This window comes from Nicotiana tomentosiformis, chromosome 3 (genome assembly GCF_000390325.3).
Source record: "Nicotiana tomentosiformis chromosome 3, ASM39032v3, whole genome shotgun sequence".
Lineage (NCBI taxonomy): Eukaryota > Viridiplantae > Streptophyta > Magnoliopsida > Solanales > Solanaceae > Nicotiana > Nicotiana tomentosiformis.
This window is the reverse complement of record NC_090814.1, coordinates 70,175,901-70,198,670: the sequence shown is the minus strand read 5'-3', so window position 1 is coordinate 70,198,670 and position 22,770 is coordinate 70,175,901. Positions and strand designations below refer to the sequence as shown.

Sequence of the window (22,770 nt, the reverse complement as noted above, 5' to 3'; positions counted from 1 at the left end):
GGGGAAAGATTCTATAATACTCAAAATGACTGGTTGGGCCGTTACAACAAGCAACCCATATTTTCTTCTTAGAGGACCAAGTTCCTCAACATTATGCTTCTTTTCAATAAAAACTTTATCTTTCTGGAGAGATTGAATTTTAGCTTTACAAGAGTCCTTGTAATGACCAGCTTAACCACAGCGAGTACACCTCCAATAATCAGCCACAATTACATACTTACTATGAGGATTACAAAAGGTTTTAACCTTTTGGAACCCGATTCCTTGCTTGCTTCCACCATTACTCTTTTATATAGAAGTTATTACATCAGAGGACTAGGTCTATTTACGTAACTTATCAAGATCATTTTCAACCCATTTCAGATACTATTGAAGTTGTCTATTCTTTTCAAGCTCAACAATAAGACTTGTTTTAACTTTGTTAAGCTCACTCTCAAGCTCAAGTTGAGCCTCACTAGCCACTTCTTTTCTTTTAGGGGTGTCCATCAATTATTTTCATTTGGTTTTTCAACAAGGTATTTTCTCTAGTTACTTTTTCCACTTGTTCCTTCAAGTCTACACTGAAAACTACCATATCATCCCTCTCTTGTTCTATGTCACCAATTTCTTCAATTAGATAATTTTTCTAATTAAAAAACACGGTCTACTCTAGTAGAATTTCAACTCCACTAAATCCAGCAAAATTCAGATTAAAACCTATTGCAATCTAGGAATTAATTAAACTCTTGATCTCTCACCCCTTACAATAACTCTATTTTAAACCCTTTGCAATAACTCTATTACAAACCAACAAACCTTGACTAACTCTAGTCAAGAAACCAAACCAAACAATGGTTGAAATCTGTCATACAAAGACACTTCTTGAAAGTAGTGTAGGGTTACAAATGAAGAAAAAAATGACAAAGACTCAACAAACCTAAGGACTTAAGATATCTTCAATATCTGGATCTGGTTCTTGAGCTTGTAGCAGTTTTGTTCTTGAAGGTTGTGGCGGCTAGCACTTGAGAGAATATGATTTTTAGATTTGCAAGTGTTCGGTTAAACCTTGTATCATTTTCTATATATATATGAGTGAATTTGTGAGAAGAGATAGGGTCTTTTAGTTTTGCCTTAGCAAGCTACGGTTGTGTTGTTGTACTGCTGCCAGACGGTACAATGCAGCAGCTTTTAGAGCTGTAGAGTTGACTGAACGACGACTAGGGGAACTGATTCACACATGGACCCTATCTGGTTCCTCGAAAATATTTGATTGGCATCAAAACATGAAGTAACATACCTGCTGCTAGTCAGTACAGTGCAACAACTTTTACAGGTGTAGAGTTGACTGTATGACGGCCAAGGGAACTGATCACATCTAGTCCCTATCTGATTCCTCGAGAACATTTGGTAAATCATCAAAACACAAAATAGCGTAACTTATCAGGATGCAAAACAAGAGTACACGTTTAATTAAATTTTTTTTGGGCGCCATAATCAGCTAAGCATGCAAAAGTAACAATACTACAGAGAAAGGTGAGCGAGAGGGGTAACCAGGATACCATGGTATCCTGGATTGCTGGATTTTCCAACCGTATTATATCTACATCAATCTTGCATGCAGAACTCATTGCTTTATTCTATGGATTTGAATTGTCATTTACAAAGAATTTATTTTTATTAATTGTGAAAATAGATTCTCAGGTATTGAAAGATCTCATCCCAATACCAAATGCATTATATTCACATATGTTGAATGATTGCATGTTTCTACTTGATGCTATGGACTAACTGAAATAGAGATATTTACTAACTTACTGCGTACATTGGAGTATGAGTATTAGAATTAGAATTATTCTGTAACCATATATTGAAGCAAGCATTTGAAACATTCTTTTTTACTATCCATTGGTTATTTACCGAGATTTAGGAGTACTCAAAAATACACGAAAGCTTAGATCAGAACATCATTGTTGTACAGTACGTAACTGCAGTTCTAACAAATCAACGGCCTATAGATCGGTGGTGACAGATTTCAAGATTCACGTCCCGCTAGTTATTAAGATCTGTTTACATATCAGTAGTTGCTTGTTTTTATTGGATGTCGTCAATGTGACTCATCTTTTTTATTTTAATTAAAAATTCTAACCACGTTAGGTGATATTAAATAAATAGAGAGAAAGATGAAGAAAAAAAAGAATCTGCATATCTGGGGCAACTGGGTCATAAGTCATATCTCATGAGAAAGAGTACATAACTTTTATTACCACTATATATACTACATATTTATAAAACAAGTGGTAGGAAGACTTCGAAGTTTGTCTAATCCGGCCCCATTTTTCTAGTTGGATTTGTTTACTAAGTGCTAGACGCGAGATATATGGGTGCTAACTTGTTATAACCTCTCTGAAGAAATCAGATGTTTCGGCATCCCAAAGTACATCAAACCAGGATGAACTCATATCGAACTGGCCGTCGGAGTCAAAGCTGGAAAAATATTCGGAAATATCATGAGAGTACTCAAACTGATCATGAAGTTGTTGGCAGTTGGAGTTATAAGTATCACCATCATCTGGGTTGCTCTCCAATATAACAGGACTAATTTCCATCTCAATATTTGGTTGATCGACAACGTTGTAGCAATCTCCGTCTGTTTGATATAAATTCATAGTAACATCCATCATCTGATTTTCTTCACATGTAATAATACTGTTGCTGTCTGATGAAGAAACATGATCAGGTGATCGTTTCTCGACGTTTGTCCTCTCATTTCCTTTGGTTTTCTTCAGTACCCTTTTATTGCTTCTTGCCCCGTTGGTAGTACTCTTCAACGGGGCATCATATTTCAGTCCGAAATGCTTCTTTAAGTGTGTGTGGAAGAAGTTCTTAACTTTGTTGTCTGTTCTTCCTGGCAATCTTCGAGCAATTTCTGACCATCTGGAGATAATAATACACAACGGCGTCTATTACATATTCTTTACCATTTATTAAAATTTTCAAATCTTTCAACCAAAACAAAATGAAATCAAAACTAGAACTTCGTCTCACCTATTTCCAAGTTCCTGATACATTTTGATGACCGTTTCTCTTTCTTCTACGCTAAAGGGCCCTCTCTTAACATCAGGGCGGAGATAGTTCATCCATCTTAGCCTACAACTTTTCCCGCTTCTTGAAAGCCCTGCAATCACGTACGACCCAAAGTTCAGGAGACTAATTAGTTAAGCACAACAAATGAATGAACTTAGACAATGAAGGGTTATAACAAGTAGTTTAATGCATGTCTAGAAATTAAAAAATGAATTATCAGAACAAGTTAGATCAATATTAGAAATTATTTGAAATGAATCAAACCTGCAAATCTGGGCATGTGGCTCCAATTCCAAATGCCATATCTCATGATATAAGATTTCAATTTTTGGTCTTCCTCTGGAGACCATGCTCCCTTCTTTATCTCCTCCATGTTTGTGCTTTTCTGCTGCTGTTGTGGTGGTACACTTGGCATGATTGCAGAGAATTAAGTTCAAGTGATCACCTATTTGTATGGTTTTTAGCCTTGCTTTGTAAATCTGAATTTATATAGGGATATATATTTCCCACCCACTGTGTGGAATTCTTTAATAAAAACCTTCTTTCCAGGAAAGCTATAGGGACTCGCTGCACTACATTTAATTTAGGTTAAATTTTATAATAATTCTTTGAAGGAGTTGAATTTTTCTAAAGATTGGCAGTAGGGACGAGCTGTTAAGATCAGAGAGGGAGTTAGAGTAGGAACAGAAAAAAATGAATTCTTGCTTTCCCACATCACTTGTCAAAAGAATATTCCACCCCTTTTGGTCACATGCTAGCTTACTGACCGTCTGATTTTATTTGGTCACATGCTTAAATCATACTATAAAATAAAAAGAGCAAAGTTCATTTGTAGCTACTTGGGTCAAACTTATATCATCTGGGTCAAACTTATATCATCTGATAGCCATGCCTAAAAACAATAATAAATGCTAGCAATTAAAAAATCTGAAACCATACGCTCAACACAAACCAAAAGGAAATCACTCCTAATTGATTTTGTATCCTAAATTCACGCCTTCAGTATGGAATCTTCAACCCCCAAGCAGTATAAAAGTCGCCCAATTATTCACATTGTCAAAAAGATTCTAGGGTTTCTGAAGAGTAAACCCAGAGCAGAGCTCCAAAAATTTCACGGTGAAATTCAAAGTTTTTGCACAATTGTGGCCTACAATCAGCTTAATAGATTTAAGATTTCGTTCTTAAATTGTGAAATTGATACAAAATCGACAAACACAACTAATGTCTATGGAGATTGTGAATGGTGGGGCTACTGTTCCAATTTTGATTTCGATTTTACTTCAACACAGTGGTGAGTAGGTAAGTGAGAGTAAATTTGTTAGTTTCCTTATTAATGGCATGCTGATCAATTCAGACTGTAGCTATGAGTATTTTATTGATGAGATATATAAGAAATTAGGATGGCTATTTAGCAATTCCAATATACAATGATATGAGTGTGCGCTTGTATATGGAGATGAAAAAGAAAAACCTAGATATCATTCAATATCCATTATGCATAGTTGAAAACTGTGTGTTCAAGTGTCGAATGCTCATATTCAAGTTCATACTTGGGTGATAACTTACTCGCAACAACTTCAGTTGGTTTACAATGTCAGAACGTAGAAGAAGTACACGGAACTAATATTGTTGAGATGATGGATAACCATGGAAAAGAAGACAAAATTGAGATAATGAAGGGAAATTGTATAATAGACAATCCACAGCATGAAGAAATTGAAGAAGGTCAGTTGTATTGGGACAAAGATACACTCATTAGTGTAATAAAGCACTACGCAATACGAAAAAAATATTAATTTATAGTGGATAGATCATCTACAACAAGGTATGATTTCTACGTGTGAGATTGCACTTCTCTGTAATTTTGTGTATACTACTTGTATAAAATATGTATAATTATTGCATAATGAGATTGCATATGTTAACAGCTAGCGCACAAGATGCGGCAGGTGAATATGTCACAGTCTCGTATAATAATTATATATGGTATATATAGTTGTTTTCGGTTTATAACAAAAATAACATGTGGACGCTTTCTTATTTGCTTAACCAGGTAAAAGTTTTCCACTAGCATATGCTGTTGTCGATTCTGAAAATGATACTTCCTGGGAATGGTTTTTTGAAATGCTTAGATAGACTTTTGGGGAAAAGAAAAGGATGTGCATCGTATCTGATCGTCATGCAAGCATATTGAGGGGTGCTTTGATTGTGTATCCAACGGTATCTCACTGTGTATGCATCTTCCATATTTGGAATAACATAAAGAAGCAGTTCAAGAAGAACCATGACCGACTGAGGAAAGTATTTTTTGCAATGGCTAGAGCACAAAAAATTGAAGATTTTAATCACGTGATGCAAGATATGGACATCATTGATAAGAGGGTAAGGGGTTACCTGTTCCAAGTTGGTTATGAAAAGTGATCCATAGTGCATTCCACTGTTAATAGATCCATTATGATGACTTCAAATATTGCTGAGTCACTCAATGCAAGAAACATAGAGGCAAGAGAGCTACCAATCATGAGTTTGCTAGATTACATGATAAATTTGGTTATGAAATGGAATAATACAAATAGAATGACTGCAATGAGTACATTTACTGGCCTAGGAAAAAAATATAACGAAGTAGTGCAGGAAAATAGTAGTTTCTCGCAGAAGATGACGGTAAATATTCTTTTATCATGTCTTACTTCATACGCCTGAATAACATACTTTGACAAAAATGCATTAATATTTGTCATATCCCTGTTTTAGGTGAGACTTTCAACTAATTATGTATATGTAGTAATAGATGCTGAACAAAGGCGGAACATAGTCTGCATGCAAAAAAGGGAATTCTCATGCCAACGATTTCAAGTGGATGAGATTCCTTTTCTACATGCTATGACAGTATTGGACTACACACACATAGAAGCATCCAAATATTGTTCTGCCTATTACACCAAGGAATACTTCAAGAAGACATATGAAGTGCCAGTTAATCCACTTCCAGATAAAACTACATGGGACCTTCAAACAGAGGTGTTAGATAATGTGGTCCTACCACTGATAACTAAGGGCAAATCAGGAAGACCAACGAAGTCGCGACGCAAGGGACTTTATGAATATTTGTATACTGAAACAGTTATCTGTGGACTGTGTGAAAAACAAGGATACAACAGAAGACATGCAGGAATGCTCGAGACAACTAGTAGATGTTGCTACAATGATTTAGTATTTTGTAACTGCTTTTTTTTTTGCGAATGTTACAATTAGAATATTGGAAAAATAATGAGATTTGCAATCAGATTCTCTCTGATGTATGAATAAAGATACTATTTTTTGTCGTAATGAAAGTATTGGTAGAAGTTTTATTCCAAATTACTATTATAGATGTCACTATATAGATGTCAATATACAAAATATATACAAAAAGACTATCACTATACAAAAACTATACAAAATAGACTTTTACAATATAATTTATATACAATAGATTGTCACTATACAAAAGCTATATAAAATAAACTGTGACTATACAAACAATATACAAAATAGATGTCACTATACAAAATATATACAAAAAAGACTGTCACTATACAAAAAATATACAAAATAGAATTTGTATATTTATACAAAAAAAAAAATAGATCGTCACTATTGTCTATACAATTTACATACAATAGACTGTGACTACACAAAAAATATATAAAATAGATATCACTATACAAAAAATATACAAAAAAGACTGTTACTACACAAAAATTATACAAAATATATACAAAAAGACTGTTATTATACAAAAATTATACACAATAGGCTCTCTCTATACAATTTATATACAGTTTAGCTGCCCCCAAAACTTCATTCACAAAAGTTCCTATAACAACTTAGCAACACCAGCTAAATTTGCAAAACCTGTCGAAATAGATTAAAATTGTATAAATTACAAAACTAAAACTGTTGAAAAGTCAAAACTACACAAAATCTGAAACTTTCAAAATTTCACTATTAACTGAAAACAAACAAGTTACAATTAAAAGTAATATTCAACATTAGCATTTCAAACATATTGCTCAAAATATCCAAACAAAAAGCATAAAACATGATATAGGTATGAAACTTTATCCAATCATAACCAAACTACATCGTAAAACTACATGTCAATTTTCTGCTAAACTATCCCAAACTACGTCATCTTGCCCTTCAACTTGCCCTTTTTTTCTTGATATCCTTCAAAGTCTTGTCATCAGCAACGACATGTGTCTTGCCCTTTTTCTTGTTATCCTTCAAAGCATCACCAACGGCATGCGACTTGCCCTTTTTCCTGTTATCCTTTTTTGTCAGATCCTTCAATCTACTAGTAGACTCGTCATCATTAAATGCATGTGCTCTTTGTTTCTTCACTCCATAATCCCATATCAATATACCATATCGGTTTCGTATCCCATCAATATCAATAGCTTTAGGAATTCTGCTGTCTTGAATGATGTACTCAGCAAATGCAGCAACATATATATCACAGTCACTACATACAAGGTCGCACATAAACATTGAATAAGTTAGTATAATATCCAAATAGGAATTCATGTACAAAAATGAATAAAAACCAAAAATATTCAATAATAATTATGTGTTATCTTGCGTTGGCAACCCATCATCGACATGAATCTCAAAAGGATCAATGGCGGAAATTACCATATGATTCTCATTTATGTCCCAAAAACCAATACGATGAAGGAAATATGGGAGCAACACTGAGTATGGCTCAATTGTTCTCCGAACTGCACTATTTTGTTGCGCGCCACTCATGGAATCGTATACATAAATGCGCAGATCTTTGAATGACAGTCTCGCTAATATCCAATGCCACTTATCAGATTGATTTATAGGGAAAATGAGGTCATCAACAGTACACCAAGGAACATTACATCTTAAAAAATACCCAAATATATACTCAGCAATTAGATATGTTTCAGTAATCAAATTCATATCTCTGTTTTTCTCCAAAATCTCCTTGTACAAATTCGAAATGAAGCAGTTAAACTAATAGTCGATACTTGTGAATCTTACTGGAATATCAACACCGTACTTACCTTTCTTTCTCAAATAGTAAAAAATAACATCAATACGCTAAAACATGAAGAATAAACACACATAGTCAGAAAATTACATTACGAGAAAACTACAATATATATTTTACATATAAACCGATTATATAGTTTACAGAAGATACTGCAAATATATATAAAAGATACTCTTCCAAGTTGATACTATATTTTCTATTGCCATTATTGTTCTAGTTCTTTCTGCTGCCTACTATCCAAGGGTTGCCGAGTCCTATTTCTCATTTTATTACAGATAAAATCTATATGTAATTACAACATAGATAAAAGAAAAGAAATGGCATTTATGCTAACAAATTAACATCAATATGCTGAAAATATGAAGAACCATTATAGTGTTGACTTACTGAATCACACAGGGGTAGGCCGGGATATGCAAATGTGAAGAATCATTTTTTTTCTCCAATATCATCAACTCCAAATTCAAAGATATTATTTAGCTTATTGCTAATCTCTGTATAAACACTGTCCCTAATGAATCACGATAAAAAGATATGGTTCATAATATGAAACACAAAAATAAACAAGGAAAATAAAAGAAAAAGAAAAAACTGAAACATAAAACTTACGGTGCATTAGTCCTTAAGCCTCTATTGATGAAAGTGTTCCACTTACACAATATTCTAAAATCAACACGATTGTCAATATTTTCTTGAAAAAGATACTTTATAGTGAAGATGGACTTATTTGGCTTATTTGTCGAGATGGGCTTCTTTGACTTAATTGGCTTATTTTGAGCAATTTGGATGGTGCCACCAGAATCAAATGTGTTCCTGAATGGTGACTTCATGACCCCTGTTGGTTTCCTTTATCTAGGGATCATTTCAGGTGTGTCATAATCAATAACAACTATACGATCTTCATGCATAGTAGCAACATTTTTTTCCACTCCTAAACAATCACCATGTACACTATTTTGATCGAAATACTTTTGGGTGATTGTAGTTATTTGAGCCTCAGCATCACTAGTCCACCCATTATCCTCACCAACTTCCTCACAACTATTTTTACCAACAACTTGTAGAGAATCCTCCACCAAACCCTCTATATTAGCAGTATTTTTCTTAACTTCTATAATATTAACTACACTATCACTATCTATATAATTTTTGTCACAAAACTTCTGGGTGATTGCAGTGATTTCAGGCTCGGCATCCTCAATCTAGGCTTCGTCATCACCAACTCCTTCACTACTTTTACCAGCTTCTACAGAATCCTTCACCACACCCTCCATAATATCAACAGTTTGCTCTAGACTTACCTCAGTGCCAACTTTTTTCTTTACAACTTCCTCACTGCCAATATTTTTCTCCATAACTTCCTCACTACCAAAATTATTCTCTGCAACTTCCTTATCGCCAAAATAATCATTATGAACATCACCAGTATCATGATGGCCATGACTATCATGATGGTTGTCATCTTTTCTATCACCTTGTTCAGGAAAAATATATAAAAAGTTGTAAAAATTATAATAACAGGTAAAAATAACAAATAATCATAGTCATGAGAATACCTTTGAAGCATCGCATTCACCTAGAGCTTTAAAAACCTTTTCAAATGAGGAAATCATTAACTTCTCCAAATACGAAACTTGTCGTTTACCTATAAGAGAAAAGGTGAAACCGAATATCAATTAAGTTGTCAGAACTGGTTAAAGCCAAAATAGAATTGTACCTTGATGATTTCACTTCTCAGAAGTTTCAGCTCATTCTCACTTGAACTCAAGTTACTAGGTTGTGGATCCGGATTCTCATTGTTTATAGGATGTGATTCCAGCTTATTTTTGGGGTGCTTCTTAGCATTGTTTTTAGGTCGAGTGTTGAAATCATCAACATCATCTCTTGGATTAACTTCAGCCACGACTCCAGATTCGATATACATCTCATTTTTATCTTCATACATCGAGACAAAATCAAGCAATTCAAGCCTTGTTTGCTCAACATTTGTTGGGGCAATGTTACCAAACACCAACTACAAATGAAAAAAACTTAGCAATCATGAAATTTTAAAATAACAAAAGACAACCAATATATTATTTGTAGAAACTACACATCATACAGTTAATTGATACTATGTATATTAAAGGTATAAAATATGCATCAGAAATGTATAATTTATGTATCAGAAATGTATAATTTATGTATCAGAAGTAAATTCATATCTATTGCTACAAAATGTTGTAATCTAAACAAAAGTATTTTTTACCTACTCCCGACTTAAAAGAAAAAATTCTTTCCTCAACCTCTTGAAGGTCACCTTCTTCTTTACAGTCCAGTTTAGTATGCATGGCACAAGATCTCTAATTCGCTAAGCGAGGTTTTTGGGAGTATAGGGGTAGCATTCATAAAACCAACACTGAAATGCCAAAGGAAAACTGCCATATCGGTACATCTCTCTCCTACTACGAACCTTATCTTTCATTGACTCCAACGTAGCATTGAAAACCACTTTTCCTCAAGGGAAAATCTCAAAATCACTAGATTCAACCAACAGATAATCATTCTTTGTTATGAAATCATCATTCGTAATAGAAAATAGGAAGCTGTGAATGAAATACAATATTGTAATCTTTAATGCGCCATCATCAGATTTCCACATCTTTTTTAAGAAACGGTTAGTTAACAATTTCTTAGACACTTTTGACATGCTTGGAAAGTACTATTTCATCAACCGACTCGACTGGACAGATTCATAATCCTTATTGGGATCACCATTATACTTTAAACCTGTGATAATACAAAACTCTGCAAGTCCAAAGCACAACTTGGTGCTATTCACTTTAATCCATAACTCATCATCTTTAGGTGACACCACTTCCCTATGCAATAGTGAATGGATAAGTTGGTTCTGTATAAAAATATCGGGCAAGTCCACAAAATAACCAAAATATGTTCTTTTAAACATCTCAATCCGTTGATCATCCAAAGTATCTTTAAACTATTTCACTATACTGCAGTTTGTATGCACACTAATACGAGTACTATAATGATCACCCAAAGGAACATAGTAATTCCAAAGCTGCAGACAATACAAATATATATATATATATATATATATATATATATATAAGCTTCATAACAACCACAAATATGCACTTTAAACATTATGTATACACTATGTAGATAGATGATACACTTTATATACAAATTATACATTACTTATTGACTTGATACAAATTATATACAATATAAAAAAAAAGAATGATAAATTTTATATACAAATCTGGAACATAGATGCTATATTGGATAAATTTTCTACATATTAAAATAAACTAAGCGCACACAAGTCAGAGTTATATCATTAGAAAACACATTCAAATCGGATGAGCTAGAACATTTTTGATCAATGTGAACTTTTCTCTTTCTTAATGGAACATCATCCCCATCCCTTTTAGAACCTTTATCCTTATCCTTCATAACATCCTTTTCCACCATTTTAATCTTTCTTTTTGAACTTGTACCTTTTTCAACAACTATACTCTGAGCAGTTTGTGACCTCGTTACTCTATCGCTGGGAGTTCTATTATGTGAATGAGTCCTTCTATCAACAGGGGTACTTTGCATTCCTTCAATAGGGGTATTTTGTATTACTTCAACAGATTTAGGGGTTGCATGTCCCAAATCACACCCAAATTCTGGTAAATCTTCAAAATCGTCATCATCATTCCTACTGAAACTAGGGTTATATTTCACTAATTTTCGAGCTAATTTCATAGAATTTGGAGATGCCCTCAAATTTATATTTTTCTTCAAAGACTTCTTTTCCTCCATTATAGACTCGACTATGAACAAAAATCCGAAAACCTACTAAAAGTTTGACTTACATTGAGAGCAAGAGTAAAAATGGAGAAGTTGTGTTTGAGAAAAATAGAGAAGCTGTGTTTCGAGAGAACCGAGTGCAATAGGAAAAAAGTTAAAAGGCGTGGGTGGGTCAGTGTATTATGGATTATTTATGGGTTATTAGATGCAATATGTTTGGGTCGGAGGGACATTTCGGGTCCATAGAGAAAATCACGGGCTATTAAAATTTTGAGGGGCTATAGAGGGTAGTTTTCTCAAATAAAAACATTATAAATTCTCACTTATTCAGTTGGATTTAGTAATGTGGATTTAAATGACTTCTAAATGATATTTTGTTGGAAACTTACTGTCACAACCTAAGTTCATGACACGTATTGTCCGCTTTGGGCCTAGACCCGTACAAAATTTGTTCTTTTGGACTACGCCACATCGAGCCCCAAAAGTGTGCGCACCATGTAAACTTTTATAGAAATTTTACATAGTATAACTAAATTATACACAATATTTATCATAAATAAATACACTTTAAGCTAATTATAATACATAGCTACATATTGGATTTTGTAGCATATACCCTCTCTAAGGGATCTCTAATCCTAAAGTAACTTTTTTCTTTCTTCCTACTTTCATCTTTATACTATAGCCTAGCCGCCTTCCCCATCTCCCTTAAACTCTCTATCTTTCTGGTGTTGTAATCTCGCCGGAGAACCACCGTCGGCCAAACTCACTGGAACACTGTCGTCCGACCTCCTTTTTATTTTTTTCTCTCCTTTGTACTCTCTCTTCTATCAACCGCTATGAAAATTCCTCAATTTAGTACCTCAAATTCCTCAATCAAGATCGGCCTCGTCATTACCTCTACCACCGCCGTCATCTCTAACTGGAATCCATGGCCAACCAACCAAATTTCTCAGATCCGAGTGGATTTTCTCAAATTTGAGTGTGTTTCTCAGATTTGAGTATATTTTATATCTTGTGGCCGAATTAAATACAACTAAATACACATTATGACCAGATTTTTGTTCGTCTGACCGAAGTTTGGTAGATACAATGTGATAATGTGTTCTTAAATCTGGTCGATTTTTTGTTCGTATCCATTTTTTAGTTTTAATACAATGTATATAATATTTTGCTTGGCCAGAAGACGTCATATCTGGCGAACATTCTTCTCTTCTTTGCTATTGATCACGCCTAACAATTTCTTATAAAAACGACTAAGCGATCGTAACAAATATATTCCGGTTTACAAATCTGGAGTCGAATCTCACAGAGAACTAAGGCTTAGCTAGAGTTGTTCAATATTGTTAAGAAACACAAGTCCAAACAATTTCCTAATTATAAAGATTATAATGTTTATTTCTAACTAATAAACTAACAACTATTATAAAGCAATAAAATTATCAACTAACAAGGATGAAATTTGAGACAAGACTAAGGAGGTCTAGAGTTATGATTTCCCCAATTATTGGAATCATTCCCGTTATGCCTTCTATAATTTCGCCTAAGTATTCTATACTGACCGTAAGTACTTTGGGTGTCTTAGCTCTATCTCTCGAGCAACTATCACAATTTACTAGACGTATTCTCTCGAACTACGCTAGCTGTCACTAATTCACTTCTCACTACGATCGCACCAAGGTTTCATTATCTGTAATCTCACCTTTAAACCCTTCGTATCAATCTCTCAATTATGTTAGGAGTGGTGTTGTTCAATAACTACCTAAATATGTACTCTCTCTCGAGCAATATACACACTAAATAGGCCTAATTAATTGAGAGCTCTTCAATTAACAACAATGAAAATATAGTAGAACAAGTAGAGAAAAATCAAAGGCTCAATTATATAAAAAACATAACAAGAATTTATCCTACAAAAGGTTCTATCAAAACTCTAGATAACAAATTAGTTATTTATAATAGTATGCAAAACTACAATACTAGAATTCATAACCAATAATGAAAATAGAAAGAAGGAAGTGAAAAACTCATAAAAGAAATCTCTGCCTTGCTCCTGGTGTGTTTTGTCTCCTTAGGTCGAAATCCCATCTCCAATAATGCCCCCTTTGGTTGAATCTACCCTAAAAATGGCTCCCCATGTTCTTAACAGCATTTTTTTCTCCAAAATCATGCCCAACCCTAGGATAACTCGTTTGGGGAGTATTTATGTCAATCCCCTGGTCCAAATTTGGGTTTAGGTCTTTTAACCCGTGACTTTTAATTACCGTGTTATAGACCTCACAAAGCCTGATCTGTAGCGCGATCGACCTGGCTATAGACCTCGCGAAGCCTGGTCTATAGCGCGGTTGACTAGGCTATAGACCTCGCGAATCTTGGTCTATAGTGCGGTAAACCTGGCTATAGACTTCGCAAAGCCTGGTCTATAGCGCGGTCAACCTAGCTATAGACCTCGTGAAGCCTAGTCTATAGCACAGTCAACCTGGCTATAGACCTCGCACAGCCTAGTCTGTAGTACGGTTTGGGTACTTGATGTTTTTGGCTCTTTTCTTGCATTTGTTGTCCACGTTTTGAGCAACTTTCATTCGATGATTCATTCTGATGTTCCTACACATAAAACAACACAATTTAGTGCAATTGTCACACAATAACTCACTAAACCAACAAAATATAGGGCGAGTAATTTGCTAAAAGTATAGCATTTTGGCCTAACATCACCACCCCACACTTAAACGTTGCTCGTCCTCGAGTCAACTACCAATTCCTAGAGCAGTTTTATTCTTTTTAGCACATTTAAAGTACACCATACCTATGACTATGGTTGATAGCAACAATTAAACTTTTGCATATGCCTTCAAACTACCCTTTACTTTATGTCATACTTCAAAAATTTATTCAACAAAAAAACCCATGTGTGTATAACAATCCTAACCTCACAAACCGACTAAATATCACAATGCATTCATGGCTCGAACACTAATCATCATAGAGAAATCTAATAACGTCACCTATCCTTTGCGAAATTATGTGCCCTCACAACAAGAATAAGAAAGTATGTTGAATCCACACATTTGAATCAAATGCTCAAATATATTTTAAGGACTCACATATATCAAAGAAAGCCCTCACTCTCACAAAGAAGTCACACGCATGCACAAAGTACCATAGGCTTGCCCATTATGTAAACCTCTACTAATTTGCTCGATCTAAAATCAATTAGGATTTTTTATGGATGTAATGTGACCTAAGGGAAGGATAAGATATATTGTGGATTAGTAGTTCATCCTCCCAAGTACTTTAACACATCACATAATAAACATTAAGCGCAAATTCTTCAATCCACTTCAATTTCACAAACATTATCACACCCAAATATATTTCCTCTTTCTTTAAGCACCACATTAATTAATACACACTAGTAAGGACAAGATATGGTTATTTTCCTTTGCTACATTTTTTTTTTCTTTTCAACAATACTTTTTTTTCTACCCTTCCGGCTAGTGGTGTATTTCTTACAATACAAGTGCATATTTCTTTCTTTCATTGGTTCCACTCAAACGCCATCCAAGTTTCATCCTTACTTCTTTTACCGCTCATTTTATAATTAAAGCGCTTTAAGAGGTAAAATGATCAAAATAATGATAATTAAGAACAAAGGGGTATAGGCTTGTAATGTGGTTGCCAAATAAATGTTTATAGGCTCAAAAGGGTTGACTAGGGATAGTTTTTATTGTGGTAAGCATTAAGCTCAAACAAATCAAAGAAAGCCTAATATCATTTTTCAAACCAAGCAAAAGCTAAAATTTTGCTTCAACTCACGTGCCGGGCAAGTTCTAGACTCTAATGCAATAATATGGACTATACACTTTTTCACCACACATGGCACATGACTCACTAAGGAGGGTTCCATCCGATTCTCAAACAATTGCAAGTATTCACGGAGCAACAAATATTTAGCATCAAGCACAAAGTGACACAAGCCAAGAAAACGAGATATAGGCATCAATAACATGTTATCTACTCAACAAGGCATCATAAGCATTTTCAAACCATAGAAAATATACTACACATGCTAGAGCCTAAATATGCTACTATCAATCAAGGCAAAAGGGCGCTTAGAAATTTCATCTTCCTTCTTTTATTCCCTCAATCATATTCTACTCTAAAAATAAAAAAAACTATGACCCGTTTCAAACTACATCCCATGGAAAAGAATCGAGGCACAAAAAAAAACCACAAGGGATTATTACTAGCTACAAAAATAAAAGAAATATTTTTGGATTTTTTTTATTATTATTATTAAAAAACATTGTCAGAATTTAAACCCTCAAGAAAATTGTCTTGGATATCCGTCATCGGGAAAAGTCCAATCTTTTTCTATTTTTCTAAAATAAAACACATTATTCAATTAAACTAAAACAATTAAAATAACATAGAAAGTCGCCTAGACAATCTCCTCACCCCATACTTAAAATTGTGCATTGTCCCTAATGCATACTATACTAATAAGAGGATAAAAGAAACTCCCCGGTAGGCCAAAGACAGAAATACTAGCAGCTCATGGGGTACTCAGACTTCTCTCAGGCCTGGTCCTTTGTGCAGGTACCTCACACTTAGTTTCAAATATTTGATTTGCTGTAGCATCCTTCCAATAAACTTTACTTTTCATGTTCCTAGAAAATCAAAAATCGACACTACAAAAATACTATAATTAAAAAAATAAAAATAAAAAAAACTAAAATAAAAGAAAGCAGTAAAGTTGGGTTTCCTCCCAACAAACGCTTGATTTAACGTCGCGGCACGACGTGAATTAACTTTACCACTTTTTTCTCCACTTCAAACTTATGAATTGTACCCCAAGTTTTGCTTCAAGCTTATGATTATGCTCTTGGGATGGTGGAACGAATCTAACTGGCCCAAATAAAAAATGTAGTATTCTGCACTTCTTGGCCTTTATATGAGGTGTGTAATTCGGACTTTTAGGCAAGAAGAATTCCATAATTGTTACGACCCAATTTCACCTATAGTTCGTGATGGCTCCCAACACTACAGCTAGGCAAGCCAACTAATAAATTAAACATATAATGATTAAACTTTTAATCCAAGAAAAATAATAAAATACCAAATTCTACCAATGTGTGTGCCAAGACCTGGTGTCACAAGTGTATGAGCATCTAGTAGATTATACAAAACTCCAAATACTGTCTGAAATGAAATAGACAAAATGTAAATATAAGAAGAGACATTGGTAGCTGCAGAACGACTCAGAAAGGCAGCTCACCACTATGCCCCGGGATGACGTGGATATATGATGATAGGTCCACTACTAGTACATGTCTCAAATCCTGCACAAAAAGTGCAGCAAGTGTAGTATGAGTACGTAAACAACGTGTACCTAGTAAGTATCAAGCCTAATCTCGAAGTAGTAGAGACGAGATGGACGACTTTGACACTCACTATGGGTCAATAATAAAAATTGAAATAAAACTAGAATATCTAAATCAACATGATTCACAGAATTTACAATAATTTATTTAACCAGCAGAAATAATTAAATTCCTTCAAATGCAACAATTCTCAATATATTAATTAAATTCCTTCAATTCCAATAAATTTCCAATTTATCAATTAGCTTCGCAAGCTGAAATAAACTATTAAAGTATCGTGTAATTATTATTATTAAGCACGATTTCTGTCGAAATCGTACGACCCGATCCAGAATATTGTGTACACTGGCGAGGGACGTGCGGCACGATCCATAGATGTATCTATCCTGCCGAGGCGTTCGGCCCGATCCACAAGAAAGGAGGACATTTTCTTATGTACCTCCAGAATAAGAGTATTTATTGTAAAATTTATCCAAGAGGATAATAATTTATTTCAACAATTAATTAATCTAAACAAAAATTAAGCATATGAAAATTTCATCTTTTACTAACTTTCATAATAATTCACAATATATACTTCAAATAATTTAATTAATAAAGAATACAATTTACACAAGTAATTCATACTTTTAGTCCTAAACTACCCGGACTTTAGCATTAATAGTAGTTACGCACGGACTCTCGTCACCTCGTGCGTACGTAGCCCCCGCAATTAGCAATCGTTATTTGATTTAATCACATATGGTGTACATTTTTCCCTCACAAGATTAGACAAGAGACTTACCTCAATTTGCTCCAATTTAATCCACTAGAAGGCCCTTTCCTCGATTATCCAACTTTGATTGGCTCAAATCTAACAAAAAATAATTTGATACAATCACTAAAATTTATAGGAATCAATTCTATAAGAAAATACTATATTTTCAATAAAAATTCCGAAATTAATTAAAAATTCGTCTGTGGGGCCCATATCTCGGAATTCGGCGAAAGTTATGAAATCTGACAACCTATTCAATTACGAGTCCAACCATACCAGTTTCACTCAAATCTGAATCTGAATCGATACCGAATTTTCAAAAATTCATTTCTATGAGATTTCTAAAATTTGCCCAAATTTCAATCTCAAAACACTAATTAAATGGTGAAAACAATGATATATTTGTGTATATAGACCAAATCTGAGTTGGAATCACTTACCCCAGTGTCTTTCCTTAAAAATCTGTCAAAAGTCTCCTCTGCTCAAGTTCAAGTTTGTCAAAAATGGCAAATAGGTCGAATGCCCCTGTTTTTATAACTTACAGATCTGTACATTCTGATCAGGGAGCTCGATCATGGAGTCCGATCAGGGAGCTCGATCAGGGTGTCCAATCAGGGAGCTCGATCAGGGAGTCCGATCAGGGAGCTCGATCAGGGAGTCCGATCAGGGGGTACGATCAGGGAGCTCGATCAGGGAGTCCGATCATGGAGTCCGATCATAGGAGCTCGATCATGGGAGCTCGATCAGGGAGTCCGATCAGGGAGTCCGATCATGGGAGCTCAATCAGGGTAGCTCGATCTTGGGCTCGATCACAGCCCAGAATTTCCAGCAGAAGAGAAAAATTGCAGCAGGTGTTTAAGTCCAATTTTTGATCTGTTAACCATCCGAAACTCACCCGAGGCCCTCGGGACCTCAACCAAATATACCAACAAATCCTAAAACATCATACGAACTTCTTTGAAACCTCAAATCATATAAAACGACGCTAAAACCACGAATTATGCTCCAATTCAAGCTTAATGAAACTTAAAATTTCCAACTTCTACATTCGAAGTCAAAACCCATCAAATCAAGTCCGATTGACCTCAAATTTTGCACACAAGTCATAAATGACATAACGGAGCTGTGAAAATTTTCAGAACTAGATTCCGACCCCGATATAAAAAAGTCAACTCCCTGGTCAATCTTTCAAATTTTAAATTCCTATTTTAGCCATTTCAAGCCTAATTTTACTACGGACTTCCAAATAAAATTCCGATCACGCTTCAAAGTCCAAAATCACCATACAGAGCTGTTAAAATCATAAAAATTCTATTCCGGGGTCGTTTGCATATAATTTGACATCCGGTCACTATTTGAACTTAAACTTTTAATTTTTCATCAAAATTCCATATCTCGGGCTAGGGACCTCGGACTTTGATTCTGGGCATACGCCCAAGTCCCAAATTACGATACAGACCTACCGAAACTGTCAAAACACTGATCCGAGTCTGTTTACTCAAAGTGTTGGCCAAAGTCAACTCAGTTGAGTTTTAAAGCTCTAATTCACATTTTAATTCATTTCTCACATAAAAACTTTCCGAAAAATTTTATGAATTGCGCACACAAGTCGAAGAATGATAAATAGTGTTTTACGAGGTCTTAGAACACATAATTAATTATTAAATTTAAAGATAATATTTTAGAAATAATGTAGGCACCTTGTTCCTCATTCCTTAACTCCTAAAGTGGCTTGGGTGACTCTATTTCTATATCATCATCCAAACAAAATGTGAAAAAATGCTTGGAGTGTGGACCAATGTGCTCAACTACTTGAACATTGGGATTGTCTACATCCTCAACACTAATGATACTAGAGTCAACTAAATATATATCCTCAATATCCTCGGTTGACTCTAGTATCTTTTCTACAACATCGGTATCCTCAAATTCTAGTTTGATTGATTGTTGGTGTTCTACTCTGACTTCCTCCATTAGAACCTCAATTTTGGTATCTAATTCATGCTCTTCTGGGCGACTATCCACAATATTGGGTTGTTGAGCATTAAATGTTTCAACTAGTTGACGCACTTGTGCCTCGATCCAAGTTGCGAATATTAGCATCTTGCCTTTGTATGTGCAGTTGTTTCTCATTATTTTGTTCCACAAGGCACCTTAGCTTATCCTTGATCTCTTTCAGGTCATCATCCATATTTTCGTTGTTCCTATTAACTGCACAAGAAAAAGAAGAACCATCAAAGTAAGAGGTTGGGGGAGATAAGAAATATAAGCACAACAATGAAAGTGACCATCTTACCACAACACATATCACATACATTCCACACATAAGATTGAGTTGGTGCACATAATTCGCTCTCGGGAATAGTTTGACAATTTTGCCACAGGTGGTTTCCTCCACAATACACACAAGGAAGATCAACAGTAGAATTACAAACATCAAAACTCCCATAATTCCACGATGCCATATTTCTCAAATTTAACAAGTAAAACAAAAATTAAAAATAAATAAATACAAGAAGCAAAAATAGAAGTTCAAACTTGAAACCTAGCAATATGTACACATACGGCTACACCTTTAGTTTACTGGAAATGACGCCAAAATTTAATCACGCCCAATTATGCCTTAGAAAAATGACTAAGCGGTTGTTGCAAATATAATCTAGTTTACCAGTCCAGAGTCGAATCCCACAGAGAACTAAGGCTTAGCTACAGTTGTTCAATATTGCTAAGAAACACAAGTCCAAACAATTTCCTAATTATAAAGATTATAATATTTATTTTTAACTAATAAACTAACAACTATTATAAAGCAATAAAATTATCAACTAACAAGGATTAAATTTGTGACAAGACTAAGGAGGTCTAGAGTTATGATTTTTCCAATTGTCGGAATCCTTCTCGCTATGCCTTCTATAATTTTTCCTAAGTATTTTCTACCGATCGTGAGTACTTTGGGTGTCGTAGCTCTCTCTCGAGCAACTACCACAATTGACTAGACGTATTCTCTTGAACTACGCTAGCTGGCACTAATTCACTTCTCACTACGATCGCACCAAGATTTTGTTATCTCTAATCCCAACTTTAAACCCTCTATATCAATCTCTTAACTATGTTAGTAGTGGTGTTGTTCAACAACTACCTAAATGTATACTCTCTCTCGAGAAATATACACACTAAATAGGCACACTTAATTGAGAGATCTTGAATTCACAACAATGAAAATATAGTTGAACAAGTAGATAAAAATTAAAGGCTCAATTATATAAAAACATAACAAGAATTTATCCTACAAAAGTCTCTATCAAAACTCTAGAAAACAAATTAGCTATTCATAATAGTATGCAAAGCTACAATACTAGAATTCATAACCAATAATGAAAATAGGACGAAGAAAGTGAAAAACTCATAGAAGAAATATCTTCCTTGCTCCTGGGGTGTTCTTGCCTCCTTAAGTCGAAATCCCATCTCCAAAATGCCCTCTTTGGTTGAATCTACCCTAAAAACGGCTCCTCCTATGCTTGGCAGTCTTTTTCTTCTCCAAAATCGTGTCCAACCCTAGAATAACTCGTTTGGGGAGTATTTATGTCAATCCCCCGATCCAAATTCAGGTTTGGGTATTTTAACCTGCGTCTTCTAATTACCGTGCTATAGATCTCGCGAAGCCTGGTCTGTAGCGCGGTCGACTTAGCTATAGACCTCGCAAAGCTTGGTCTATAACGCGGTTGACTAGGCTATAGACCTCGCGAAGCCTGGTCTATAGCGCGGTTGACCAGGCTATAGACCTCGCAAAGCTTGGTCTATAGCGCGGTTGACCAGGCTATAGACCTCGCAAAGCCTGGTCTATAGCGCGGTCAACCTGGCAATAGACCTCGCGAAGCCTGGTCTATAGCGCGGTCGACCTGGCTATAGACCTCGTGAAGCCTGGTCAATAGGTCGGTCAACTTGGCTATAGACCTCACAAAGCCTGGTCTGTAGCACGATTTGGGTACTTGCTGCTTTCGGCTCTTTTCTTGTATTTGTAGTCCACGTTTTGTGCAACTTTCATTTGATGATTTATTCCAATGTTTCTACATATAAAACAACACAATTTAGCGCAATTGTCGCATAATAACTCACTAAACCAACAAAATATAGGGCGAGTAATGTGTTAAAAGTATAACATTTTGGCCTAACATCAGCTAATGAGTCTTGTGATGACCCGATAGGTTATTTAAAGTTTTACACTCCATTTCTGTGTTTCGAGATCTCGAATAGCTCTGTTTAACCTTCCTTGATTTACGTGCACAGTCCTTGGCTTTTTTCCGGAAGGTTTTTATGAGAAAATTGATGAAAATGTGAAATCATGCCTTAAAACTCATTTAAGTTGATTACGGTCAACGTTTTATGTAAACGAACTCAGATCAGTATTTACACGATCTTGTGGGTCTGTATCATGATTTGGGACTTGGGCATATGCTCAGAATCGAATTTGAAAGTTCCTAACTTGATTTAACGTAATTTGTTAAAAACTAGTAATATAAAAGTTTAATGAATTCCTAAGTTTGGCCGTAAGTTGACTTTGTTGTTATCGGATTTGGATTTTGGTTACGGAATTTGGTATGAGTTCATTACAATATTTTATGACTTGTGTGCAAAATTTGGTGCAAAACGGAATTGATTTGACGTGATTCAGACATCCGTTTGAGAAATTGCACATATTC

The 22,770-nt window shown here is 34.8% G+C and overlaps 2 protein-coding genes across 2 annotated transcripts; one reads left to right on the top strand and one right to left on the bottom strand.

The window, feature by feature from the left end:
* Positions 1–2,213: 2,213 nt before the first annotated feature.
* LOC117272927 (transcription factor WER-like) lies at positions 2,214–3,604 on the bottom strand. Its single transcript, XM_009596415.4, has 3 exons — positions 3,328–3,604; positions 3,025–3,154; positions 2,214–2,913 (listed from the first exon to the last, which is right to left on the bottom strand). The coding sequence occupies exons 1-3, from the start codon at positions 3,476–3,478 to the stop codon at positions 2,364–2,366; spliced, it is 831 nt and encodes a 276-aa protein (XP_009594710.1). The 5' UTR covers positions 3,479–3,604; the 3' UTR covers positions 2,214–2,363.
* Positions 3,605–5,520: 1,916 nt separating this feature from the next.
* On the top strand, positions 5,521–6,372 carry LOC138907979 (uncharacterized). Its single transcript, XM_070198605.1, has 3 exons — positions 5,521–5,727; positions 5,818–6,276; positions 6,319–6,372. The coding sequence occupies exons 1-3, from the start codon at positions 5,521–5,523 to the stop codon at positions 6,370–6,372; spliced, it is 720 nt and encodes a 239-aa protein (XP_070054706.1).
* Positions 6,373–22,770: the final 16,398 nt, after the last annotated feature.